This window comes from Stegostoma tigrinum, chromosome 22 (assembly GCF_030684315.1).
Source record: "Stegostoma tigrinum isolate sSteTig4 chromosome 22, sSteTig4.hap1, whole genome shotgun sequence".
Classification (NCBI taxonomy): Eukaryota; Metazoa; Chordata; class Chondrichthyes; order Orectolobiformes; family Stegostomatidae; genus Stegostoma; species Stegostoma tigrinum.
Window position 1 is genome coordinate 45,068,157 of NC_081375.1, and position 13,471 is coordinate 45,081,627.

The 13,471-nt window shown below is 40.3% G+C and overlaps 1 protein-coding gene across 4 annotated transcripts in view; it reads left to right on the plus strand.

The window, feature by feature from the left end:
• The first annotated feature begins 1,071 nt into the window (after positions 1–1,071).
• The window catches only part of map2k4a (mitogen-activated protein kinase kinase 4a), a 135,308-nt gene continuing 122,908 nt past the window's right edge, over positions 1,072–13,471 (plus strand). For all 4 annotated transcript variants that reach the window (XM_048554942.2, XM_048554943.2, XM_048554944.2 and 1 more), the window contains exon 1: positions 1,072–1,966. In XM_048554942.2, the coding sequence (XP_048410899.1) occupies positions 1,879–1,966 (88 nt within the window). In that variant the 5' untranslated portion in view covers positions 1,072–1,878. The remainder of the gene's footprint in view (positions 1,967–13,471) is intronic.

A 13,471-nucleotide genomic window follows, 5' to 3' on the forward strand; every position in this document is an offset into this window, starting at 1 on the left:
TGAACTGAATGTTTCACTAAGCCATTCAGAGGACAGTAAAGAGCTGACCACTTTGCTTGCAGTCACATAAAGTTTGCAGATTTACTTTCATAAAGGGCATTGTGAACATATGAAATGGGAGCAGAGTTTACCATTTGATCCTTTGAACCTGTGTCGTCCTTCAAGAAGATTCTGGCATGATTATAGAAACAGATGAGGTTGCAAACTTGCTCAGAGCAAGTGCATTTGATTGCAATCAAACACACCGACTCAGTGAAGAAGGCTGCAACCCCATCGACAACACGAGGTACAAATCTTCTCAAAAACTTTTAACCAGATATACTTTTCTAGTAATTGATTATCTCTCATGATCACTATTACTCATAGCAATTTTACATTCCAGATTTAGCACTACCATGGAATGAATGGAACTTATGCACCCAAAGCATTAGGGAAACAAGGGTTTTGGAGACAAAGCAGGAAAGTGAGGTTAAGGTATATCACTGAATGATGAAGCAATATTTATTTACTGAAAGGCCTATTTCTGCACTGACAACTTATGATCTCATCACCACTACCCACTTATTTCCTACTTAATAATGGAAATTTAATAACAATTTGCTCACATTCAATTAAACTCAGAAGTGAAGAAATGAAGTTTCTATTCACAATTTTGGAAATTGCCTACCATAGAAATAAAAATAAATGCGGGATAATCAACTCAGGAAAAATGTCTTCGGGCTCAGCAGTTAACTGTGAGCAGTTTGCAACAATCTGAGCAGTCAAATGGTCACCTTGCCCCATGTGGCTCCTAGTTGCTAAACCCCTGCATGTCGTTGCTGACTGCGTCACAAACGACGCGGGACGTCGCAGGGGGTTGCGGTGAGGGGCGGGGTCGATGACGCACAAACGTCCGGCGCCACATCCCGCCCCCTTCCTGAAGCGGTGACCCCTGGTTAGATTGTAGTTCGCTGCCTGGCCTGAGGCGCGCTTCCGTCGAGGTCGAGGACTACGTGTCCCAGGGTGCAGGGCGGTCGGGCGGTCGCGCGCCTGCGTACTTCCCAGAGTCGTCGTGTGTGTTGTCCAGCCCCTCCCCCACCTCTTCCAACTCCCTTTCCCATCTTGTTCCCTCAGTCAGAAGTGACGCCAGGAGGGATGTGTTCTTAATAGGGTTTTCCCCGAATTTTTCTGTGATTACACGCTAGCTCGGACCGCACACATTTTTTTAAAGAATAGGATATATATGTGTATGAAATCTCCTTGACACACTCGGAGGGGATCTTTCTGGCAGTTGGAAAGTGGAGGAGTAGGAGGGGGTGGACAGCAGGGCTTCTATGGCTTCTTTGTCAGGGCTGCAGTGGTGGCGCCTCCAGGCATTTGGGCAGTTCCTAATTTAAAAATTATTTTTTCATTTTTTATTTCTTTATTTTCGTTTAGGGAGAAGGGGCGGTAAATTCGTCAAGTCTGACCGAGATAAATCTGTTTTATAAACAAGCCTGTGGACTTTTCCTGTGGAAACAGTTTCTCCGTTTATTTTTTTAAGTTCGAAATAAGATCAATTTGTCTCTTTTCATATATTAAAGAATCCGGAGAGTTTTAATTGTACCACCAAGTTTTTTAAAAAAAAATGTACGTGTGTTTCCGGTGATGAGATGTTGCTTGAAGGAAGACAGGAGGCAGATTTTAACCGGTTTTTGTTGAGGGCGCCGGCGGGGTTTGACTTCTTAAGTGTTTAAGAGATTTCTGTTCAAGCGTGTGTCTGGAGGGGTGTTTTTTTTTAAAATTTTGTGTACATATATATATATATTTAAAAGAAACCAGTGACCGTGCGAGCGAGTTGCTGCATTGCAGCCTCTCCCCCCCCCCCCCCCAAACCTCCTTTGGAATATTATCTGTACAATGGCGACTCCCAGCTACAGCAACAACTCCAGCAGCTCAGCTCAGCAGCAACAGAGTCAGCAGCAAAACACAACTACCTGCATGCAGGGTAAGCCCTCTCTGGTTGCAGTATAATTTTGTTAATCAATCCTGCATGATCGGAGATTTGCCTCTTGTCCGTTCTCTGCTTTGTTTTAAAGGAGCGTTCGCAGTGTGCCACACGTACAGCTTCTCGGACCAGGCCACCTCTTCATTGTACGTTGGGATGTCCAAGGTGTTGAGTGTATTTATGCACCTCCAATTTCACTGCACTTTTTAAAAACTCACCATTTCTCGCCCGAGAAAAGAATCGTGTTGGCGTTGTTTTAAATACTTCCAAATGTTCGCAGAATTGCAGAGAACAAAAGTGTAATGTGTGGGTTTTTCAACTGACAGTTTTAGGCTTCTATTCATACGTCCACTATTTCTCTTTTTGCTGAGAAATAACTCATTTGAATTCAAGTAATGTCGTGTTGGCATGTCCCAGGTGCGCAAAGTGCTGAACATAGTGAATTACTTTGGAACGTTAGTAAGGATTTTATTACGGTACAGTATAATAGTGTACTTCTCACTGCCCCATTTCCTCCCAGATGTTACTGTGTCCCATTTCCTCCCCCTCGTTACTGTGCGATACATTATAGTTCCATTAACATTAGAGTATTTTAAACTTTGGCATTTCACCCAGGCAATCATCAATTTTATAGTTCTTTTGGCTTGCTGCAGTGAGTACTGGTATAACATTTAGTCTATTAGTACCTATTTTAGCTTTTTTTTCAGATCTATATTCCATTTTCTCTCATGGTACAGTACTTGGGACCTTTATGTAAAATTAAAGTTGTTTATGTAATACATAGGAACATATTGGTATTACAGGCTAATGGAGAACTTGGAACATAACTAAGTGCTAAATCTATTTGGAAAGTGACAAAATGTGTATTTCATAGCTAGCTGGAATATGGTTGGCAAAATAATATTTAAGTGCTAACATTTTGTTTTGGTTCATAGGTTGTTAATTCAGCATTTAAAAAGGATTTTATTAAGTCAATACTTAACATTTAAATTTGTTCACTTTTTTTAATTATAAAACAAAAACAAATATATAAATTTAGTGTATCTGCTGCTAGCTGCAAATTTGTAGGAAAAAAGATCAATTTTTTAGCATTGTGTCAAAAGTAACAATGTTACCAAAGTAACACTATTCATTCATGTCATCTTTACTATCTTCTCAGCCATATCGTACTGCCTCTTTATTAAAATCAGCATGATAACATGCAGAAATAACATTTTATAGAATTTGTATCTCACAAGCAGTTTGCAAGGCAGTAATGACTAACTTTGAGCGATTGAGCTTTGCTATGATAATTTACAATATTAGATCTAGCTTAGTTCTAGAGTCATGCAGAGTACTGTGGGAGGCCATTTGGCCCATGGAGTTTAAGCTAGCCCTCTGAATCAGTCCCACTATCCCACTCAAACCATGTAGCCTAACAGGCTTATTCCTTGTCCATGTTAGGTTATAGAATCAGAGTAAACCAGCATAGAAACAGACCCTTCTGTCCAATTTGTCCATGCTGGCCATAATCCCAAACTAAATAAGCCCCACCTGCCTGCACCTGGCCCATATCCCTCCAAACCCTTTCCATGCACTTAGCAAAATGGCTTTTAAATATTGTAACTGTAACTGGATCCACCACAGCCTCCAGAAGTTCATTCCACACACAAACCACTGTCTGTAAAACATTTGCTCCTCATGTCATTTTTAAAAAAATCTCTCCTGTCACCTTAACAATGTGCCCCCTTGTCTTGAAATCCCCCATCGTAGGGAAAAGACACCATTCACCTTATCTATATCCTTTTATTATTTTATTAACTTCTGTAAAGGTCACCCCTCAGTCTCCTATGCTCCAGTGATAAAAGTGCCAGCCTATCCAACCTCTTCTTATAACTCAAATATTCCATACCTGGTAAATCTCTTCTGAACCCTCCAGCTTGATAATATCCGTTATCTAATTGGGATTAATTTATTGTTTTACAGTTCACTCCAAGACAGTTATCCATTCTTTTGATTTACCTATAAAGTTTACCAATTCTTTTCCTTTTGCCCCTCGTGAGCTGCCTCTGTGCTTCATATCATAATTTGAATATATGGTTAGCCTACTTTTTCAAACTTTCTAATCTTTGCTCCAAAGAATTAGATGTGCTTGAGCAATGTACCTTTAAAAAAACGTAGTACCTACTTCTTTGAGCGTGGCTGTAGTTGAGATAGACTGGTGAGTGAGAATTGCATCTGTGTCCATATTCTGCCACAATACTGGTGCTTGACTGTATTGCCATACCAGCATTTGCTTTCTGAAAATGTAAATTTGGGAAAATAATTGAGCCTAATGTTATAGCTTATAAACATTGCTGCATAATTTGCACCGGAATTTAGACTGACTATTTATATTATGTCGATTTCCCTATTGATAACCCACTCCATAGAGGAACTGCAAACGTTTACTTCCTTTCCTAATAGAATTGTAGAATTGCAAGCCGGTGATTGTACGTATTTCCAAAATGATGTGCATTTACGTTTCCTATTGCATTGTAGACATTGAGGTGCGGTTTTTATATTGGGCCTATAGTTTGCCTCCTGTAAGCTGACCATGAGTCTTAATGGTTCAATATCTAATTTATTGTCAGTGGGTTGTGTTGTAACTAACATGTAATTCTAGTAAGTGTTTGTATAGTATTGTAAATTTGGCATACGTCTATTTAATGTATTTTTGTTATTACTTTTAAAATTTGATTAATTGGTTCTTTTTACATGCAGTTGTTCTCAGGTACGAATTGCAAGGCAATCGAGTCTGTCGTGCTGTTGGATAGCAACAGAAATGCTGAAGTGGTTAATGTAAAAACTATATCTTATGGGACTATTGTGGTCCTCTGGGCAAATTCATTATTTAACATTTGACTGGAATAAAGTGTACTTTTGGTGTACTTTTAGTCTGTGCAAGTTGAATTAAACAGAATCTTTAGTGCAGAGCCAGGAATTCCATGTATTGACTCTGATTTGTTTTTGTTTTCCTGTGAGACTAATTCATGGTGGTGGTCCAGTGTGTTTGTACTCTTTGACATGTCCTACTGCTGTAGTAGTGGAAGTTTCTTTTGCAACTGTTCACTTGCATGGGACATTAGGGCGTGTAGTATATTTGATTGTTTTCAATTGGCTTTTGTGTATCTCGGTATAATTGTATACTGAGGTTTTTTAATCATTTTTTATTTACTTGCATTTATGTCAGAGCTCTTAATTTTAAACCAAACTATAAAGGGTAAATTTGAATTTTTTTGAAGAAAATGAATCTTAAACGAAAGGCTCCAAAAGCAACTGTGAAGCTGTTAAATTGTTGTAAATGGCTAATCGTCCAGTATTGCATTTTTAGGCATCAAAAGTGGTTCTTAATTGGGTCTGGACTACATATGACTTCGATCTTGCACTTATGGTTGACTCTTCACTCCCTTCTAAAGCTGTTTATTGCATTACTTGATTATGTCAAATGATTTGAAAAACCGTTTCACCTACTTTGTCTTGTTTTCACGACTTGTGTACCTGGTGTGTGTGTGTGTGTGTGTATATATCTACTTGCGGCAGTACCAGTGTTCTTGTGGAGGCTGACACACATTTTCACTGAGCTTCCTCCAATCATATGCTCAGTAAAGCCACGATGCTAAATGGGCTAGATTTTATATGTTGACCGTGGCACAATGTATAAGCTCTTTCCTGAATTCAAGGGTTGTGGGTTCAGATTCCACTAGAGATGTTAGCAGATTCATCATTATTGAGGCTTCAGTGCAGTGCATAGGGAATGCTGCACAATTTGGAGGTGCCATGTTTTGGACATTAAAGGCCTAGCCTGCCCCATTCGGATGGATGGGGAAAAAAAAATGTGAAAAGTTGCTTTTGGGAAGTTTTGAGGTGCTATGTAAATACGCGTTATTTCTTTCTGACAGGTCTAGCAGTTCGGAATTGGGCAACCACTGGATGCTGTGGGCGACCAGCAGAAACAGCATTGGATTACAGTGCTTTCTATTATTTTGTTCTTGGCATGTCCCCCTCTCCATTACTATTGAGTCAGGTGATCAGGCTGAACCCCCATCAACATCTTGGGATTTCAGTCACAATTGTAGAGGAGCATGATGAATCCATCAGTTATACATGATCAATTAACTTGAGGCTTCACTGTAGAATTTGCATACACCATAAACTTGCATGCTATTGACAGAGATAGAAAACAATAACAGTCAGATTAAAGCTGTACAGTTGTATGCAGTAGAGAATTAAAGAATTAATGGGAGCAGGAGGCTTCACGAACATTCAGTACTCTGTCCGGTCCAAAGATGGAACTGAAGTATTTGCAGTAATTTCAGTTACAAGTGCTGAGTAATGATCAAAAACTATGTACTGGCAACTTCACAGATATCAGTCTTCACCTAATTGGTTGCTTTCACATGATGTCAAGAAAGTGTTCAGTTTCCTGATCATATCCCGGCTATATTGCTGAAGAGACATAACACGGTGTAGAGCTGGATGAACGCAGCAGGCCAAGCAGCATCTTAAGAGCACAAAAGCTGACGTTTTGGGCCTAGACCCTTCATCAGAAATATTGCTGAAGATCTGGGTTTCACAACAAGTTGTACTTCTTGCCAAACTGTTCCACAGCTGTGAAACCAGCTTCTCCTTGGTAGTTTATCACATTGCCAAGGTAGGTTCTTTCCACAATAGGTAGGACAAATCCAGTGTGACAAATTGCTGTCAAATTCACCTAGAGTCTGTTATAACCTGAGTGAAGGAAGGGATTGTCAATTTTGTTACAGTAGTGTTTATCCACTAAAACTACTCATTGCCCAGTTTGAGTTCTAACAGGACCACTGGGCTTCAGTTGCAGTTTTATTTTAAAATAATAAGTGAGCTAAATTCTAGAAATGAGTGTCTACCTTTGGACATCAAGACAGTATTCTATTAAAGATAAAATTGAAATTAAAAATTGGGAGAGTGGGTAGGTGGAAATTCTGTTGTGGTTGGCGTTTACTCGGTAAATATAGGTTGTTGTGATTGTGTGGAAGGCTGTAATTTCGTCTTGTCGTCATTGCTGTAGGAGTTCCATGGGCTGACATCCGTTGCCCAACTATCAACCAATGTATCATCAATAACTTTACCAATATGATGTCAAAATTTGGCTGTTTGCTGATGATGAGTGTTCTGCTCCATTCACAGTTCCACAGATAGTAAAGCAGCCCATTCTGGCAATCTGTTTTTAATCTGTAAGGGCAAAGGCAGAAAAGAGGAGTTGAGAATTATCTGATCAGTCATGATCTCACTGACAGAGTAGGCTGGATTGGCCTACTTCTGGTCCTATGTCTTATTCTTTTTAATGGTTATTCTGATTTGTGTTCTGGACAGCATCCACACTTAGGCTGAGTAAAATTCATGTTAGTCAAATATCAGGCAATGATTCATGATCATCCCATCCCCTTCCATCAAGTTGCCAGTCATTATTGATCAAGATGTCAGTTGAACCAGCCAATGTCGCAATGAGCATCACGTTTGACTTGCCACATTTCCAACCACAAAGTAGGGACTGTGATGGAATTATTTGGCCACAGGAATGCAGGTATAACTGCACTCCAATCCAGCGGCATCTAAGACAAAATAGCCTGCTGTCTATCCACCTTTTTTTTTGAAGCCCTACCCCTTCCAGTGCTGTACATCTATGCACCAACTCATCAAGACTTTTTCAATGGCATCTCTGAAATGCTTGACTTTCAGTCTGTAGAAGGACAATAACAACAGGTGAATGGAAACATTTCTATAAAGTAACAGACTTAGACATATCGTACTGCTTCATCTTTGCTCTGGTCAAAACTCTCATCAGTGTACAGAGAGTCCCTTCATGCATAGTTTGCAGCCATTCGAAGATATTCACCGCTACTTATTCAATGCTGACGAGCTGTGGATTAAATGTTGTGCTTGCTAATGAACCCCATTTCAAGCCACGAATTTAAAAAAAAAGTTGAGCTGAAATGTAATTGTCACGGAACTGATATAATAAATGAGTTTAATAGTCGTCTTGTTTGCACTGTATAGTGGCAGAGGTGATCTGTAGATGAAATGTAAAATTTGTCAAAATACTGAAATATGGATGGTATGTTGGCTCAGCGGTTAGTGCTGCTGGCTCACAGCCCTAGGGACCTGGGTTTGATTCCAGCCTTGGGTAACTGTATGTGTAGAGTTTCCACATTTCTCCCCGTGTCTGTGTGTGTTTCCGTTTGGTTTCCACCTGTAGTCTGAAGATGTGCAATTTAAGTGGATTGGCCATGCTAAATTGCCCATTGTGTTCACAGATGTGTAGCTTGGATATGGATTAACAATGGGAATGCAAGATTACAGGTATAGCGTAGGGTGACTGAGTCTGGGTGGGATGCTATTTGTGGGTCAGTTTGGACTCAATGGGCTGAATGGCTTGCTTCCACACTGTAGAGATTCTACGATTCTATTGATGCATAGACATAGTGTACAGATTTTTATGCAGCAAATTTGACTTAGTTGTTTTGTTTGCTCACATTAGTCTGCAGTTGAGGTTTGTAATTTTCAATGTGGCATTGCAGTTTGGTGTGTAATATACTGTTTTGCCAAATCCATTATACAGGGTGTTTTTGTAGTAGGTGCTTGAGTCACTTTGGATTTGTACTTAATAATATTGACAATAGTTGACAAGGGAATCATGGCTATAAGGGATGGACAGCAAAGTGGATCATCCATGATCCACCGCCATCATGATCCTTGGATATGTCCTGCCTCACTGGCAGACACAGCAGAGGGGGCGACGGCGTGGTATACAGTCAAAAAGGTGTTGATCTGGGAATCTTCAACGTTGACTCCAGACCCCATGAAGTCTCATGGCTTCAAGTTAAACATGTAAACAGCAGGAGATTTCCTTGCACAACATACTGTCCCCCCTCAGCTGACGAATCATCCCTCAGTGTTGAAGCATTTCCTAGAGGAAGTACTGAGAATGGCAAGGGCACAAAATGTACTCTGGGTGGGGGATTTCAATGGCCACCACCAAGAGAGGCTTGGCAGCAAGTCTACTGATCGAGCTGGCTGGGTCCTAAACGGCATAGCTGGTAGACTGGGTCTGCAGTAGGTGGTGAGGCAACCAGCAAGAGGGAAAAACATATTTGACCTCATCCTCGCTAATCTGCCAACTGCAGTTGCATCTATCCATGACAGTATGGTAAGAACGACTGTGCAATGGTCAATGTGGAGGTGAGGTCCCGCCTTCACATTGAGAACAACCTCCATCATGTTGTGTTGCACTATCACCATGCTAAATGGGACAGACTTCACACAGATCTAGCAACTCAAGACTGGGCATCCATGAGATGCTGTCAGCCATCATTAGCAACAGAATTGTGTTAGAATACAATCTGTAACCTCAATCGACCGAGTGTGGCATCAAGGAGCCCTAGCAAAGCTGGAATCAATGGGTATCATGGGGGAAAACTCTCTGGTGATTGGAGTCGTACCTGACACATAAGGAGATGGTTGTGGGAGGTCAATCATCTCAGCTGCAGGACATGTCTGCAGGAGTTCCTCAGGGTAGTGTCCTAGGCCCAACCATCTTCAACTGCTTCATCAATGACCTTCCCTTCATCATAAGGTCAGCGGTGGAGATGTTTGCCAATGAATGCACAATATTCCTCACCATTCGTGATGACTCAGATCCTGAAGCAGTCCATGTTCACATGCAACAAGATCTGGACAGTATCCAGGCTTGGGCTGACAAGTGGCAAGTGACATTCGTGCCACACAAATCCCAGACTATGACCGTCACCAATAAGAGGCAATCTAACCACTGCCCAATGACATTTCATGGTGTTACCATCACTGAATCACCCACTGTCAACAACCTGGAGGCTACCACTGACCAGAAACTCAACTGGACTCACCACATTGGCTACAAGAGCAGGCCAGAAGCTGGGAATACTGCGGCAAGTAACTCATCTCCTGACAACTCAAAGCCTGTCCACCATCTACAAGGCACAAGGCAGGAGTGTGTTGGCATACTCCCCAATTATCTGGATGAGTGCAGCCCCAACAGCACTTGAAGTTTGACACCATCCAGGACAAAGCAGCCCACTTTATTGGCACCATGTTCGAGAAGGCAGCCTACCACCACCTTCTGAAGTGCAGCTAGGGATGGGCAAGAAATACTGGCCAGCCAGTGACACCCATATCCCACAAAATGAATAGGAAAAAAAAATCTTGTCAATTGGCAGAACACGCCAAATGATTCCTACTCCATATGTGTGATGCTTGAGTTTTTGTAGGAAGTCTGTATAGGTTAAGGTACAACTTATATTGTTGTCATACAATTGTTCTGAATTTCCAACCCTAAAATGATTTATACCCTTTTTGTGATTTAGTGTGCAGTTCAATTTTCCATCAGTTCATTTTTTTTTCCCCCTTCTGTGATGATCAACCAATCAAAAACCATAGAGGCAGAAGTGGATCATATGGGCCCTCAATCACCTGCCATTCAATGTGATCATGGTTGATCATCTAAGTTAAGGTCCTGCTTCCCAAATCCTGCGATTTCCCTAAGACATCAAAATGGAACCCAGTGTCCAAGTATCCATAGCTCTTTTGTAAATATTTGTGGTCTCGTTCCCTAGGAAATAACCTCCTTGATGACTATATTTGCAAATGCCTTCAGAATCCTGTAGATTTCATTTGTGGATCTTTTCTCTCTGTTTTCTCTCTCCGAATTATCTAAATTCCAGAGAGTAAAAGCCCAGTTTACCTAACACCTCATTTGGGTAACAGCTGAATTTTAAGGATCAATCTGGTGAATCTTTGCACTGCCTCCAAGACAAGTATGTCCTTCCTTTCAATTTGGAGACAAGAAGTTTTAGCTTTAGCACAACATGAACATTTATGAATTTATACTACTTTCTTTCGTGGGATGAGAGCATTATTGGCGAGGTCATAACTTATTGTCAACAGAGATAACTCTGAGCCATTATAATAAACTCCTGTAATTCAACAGTTGCAAGTGCACCAATTGTATTTTTAGAGAGGGAATGCCATGTGTTTTCTTGACCCAGAGAATATGAAGGAACGACTCTACGCAAATTAGTTACAAGCTCTTTGGATTTTCACAATGACTTGAATAACTAAAGTATTAAAGGATTCGTATTCATAAATATCATACTCGTGTTTATTCTGCATAATAGTGAAAGCAAATCTGATAAAGTACATCTTGATTCTAACATTTCTTATGAAAACTGAAAGAACTGCAGATGCTGTAAATCAGAGACAAAACAAAGTTACTGGAAAAGCTCAGCAGATCTGGCAGCATCTGTGGAGGAAAAAAGTTAATTGAGGAAGAGTCACCAGACCTGAAATGTCAGCTTTTTTTTTCCTTCACGAATGCTACCAGACCTGGTAACGTTTCTTATGTCAACTTTCATTATTGGACTTTGTTTTAAGTATCCTGCTTCTATCACTAAGCTGCTAATCTAGAGATCTGGCAGTTAACTCTGAAAAAGGTAAGACAAATCCCACCATTGTTCAGAGTTCAAGTTTTCTTCATTTTAAAGCTGACTACAGTAAAGGTGAATGTGAGGCGGTGGAATAATTGTAAATTCACGGTTGGTTTCCAAATGTCCTAAAGGGAAGAGAATCTGCCTGTTCTAGGTGCATGAGACTTTTATTTCACACCAATATGTTTTTACCTCCTGAAGTGGCCTGTTTCAAGCTATAGGCGGTGGTCTACTAAAACTGTTTTCAGGGAAATGAGGATAGGAAATAACTGGGTTGACCGGTAGTCCCAAGATCCTGAGATTGAACTAAAAGGCCTCTGTTCGTTGTTGTTGCAGAATGGCATCAGGTAAAATTAATTTATAAGCCTTTCTCCAATATTGCCTTGCACAATCTTATTCTAAGAGATGTAACTCCAACAATTCATTGCTCACTCTCACTGTCTGCAAATAACATTTATTGATAGAAATTCACAAATATACCTAAGTACAAATAAACAGATACCTTCTTTCACTTACGCCAACCGTACAACCTGTCTGCTGATGTACCGTCCTGCTTTTTTATTCAGCTCTCCAACTTTCTTTGTCGTGGCTACATTTGTTGTCCAAATGTTTGGAACTCTGGTTCTGTCAGTGTTATCAGAAATGAACCTGATTCTGTAAAAGTGTGACAACTCAACTCTAGAGCTGTTGCATAGCTGATGTTCTAGTCTATGCATGAATGACATTTCCTGTCGTCTTTTAATCAACAGCCTTCATAGGTACTTATATACAAGCAATTCTCTGAATCATCTTGCGTTTTATGTTGGGGAAATGTTTAAAGTAGAAAGCAGAACAATGGACCTGATTAGGAGAAGAGAGATGCACATATGTTTGGGAGGGGCCAGAACAAATGGTCTGGTTGAGGTGACAGTATGTGGACAGAGGGTGAGGGGAGGTGAATGACAGCAGCCTTGTTATTGAAAGGATATTTTGGGCGCTTCTGTATGGGATAGTCTACTGGTATTTGGGCTTCGGATTGCTTCTATAAAATTGTGTAATTTCTACTGAGCATATATGATTTCACAGCAAAATTAACAGGTCTGATGTGCAATTTTAATTCTCCTCTTTTTGAGACATAGAGCTGTAATCTGATCTTGGGTTTCTATTCTTTTTGGCTAGAATTTATGCTGCGTGGTAGCATACAAATGCCTAAAATGTGTCCAGAATTTTGCTTTCTGCATTGTGAAAAGTGTTCAGCTATTTGTTTAAAGATTTACTCAGCCTTGTTCTGGGGGGAAACGCAAGAGGAACTTGAGACAGATATGCATAACTTTCATTTGTCAGCATATACACATTCTAATTTTGCCGACTTTATAACTGGCAAGTGCAGCAAGATTAAATTACAGCTTTGTATTTTCCAGCAATTGTAAATGTAAATTTAGCTTCTGTGCGTGGCCCAGCTAATAAGATTACTTGTGTTAAACAAGGCACTTCGGAATTACAATAAATTGTGACGACAGCAGTCATTTCAGTTAAATCCAGTATGTTAAATCCACTTTCTTTACAGCCAAATTGTAGGTATTCAGTCATGGTAGTTAAATTATTTTATCTGTATTTCCATATTTGAGTTGTGAAGATTTATTTTATTACTACTTGCAAACAGTTCTTTGACCTGGAATGTCATGAGACAAATCTTCTTGAAGCTGCTTCCTATCTATCTTTTACTGTACACTCCTCATTTGTGATTCCCACTTCACTGCAGTCTTTATCTCTCAAGCTAGAGCTGTATTTGCAAACACCAGTATGTTTAGTCTTTGTCTTTCTATTCACTGCAGTATTTCTACAGCTGTTGACTGCCTCCTTGCCTTCACTTTTGCGCTCTTCTGTCCTGTACAAATCATTCGATATGCCCTCGGACTTTGCACTTCTTGAACTTAAGGGAGCAGTTTCAAGCGCATTTGGGACTCCATTCGACTCACCATCTATTACCTATCTGCATTACATGCAACAT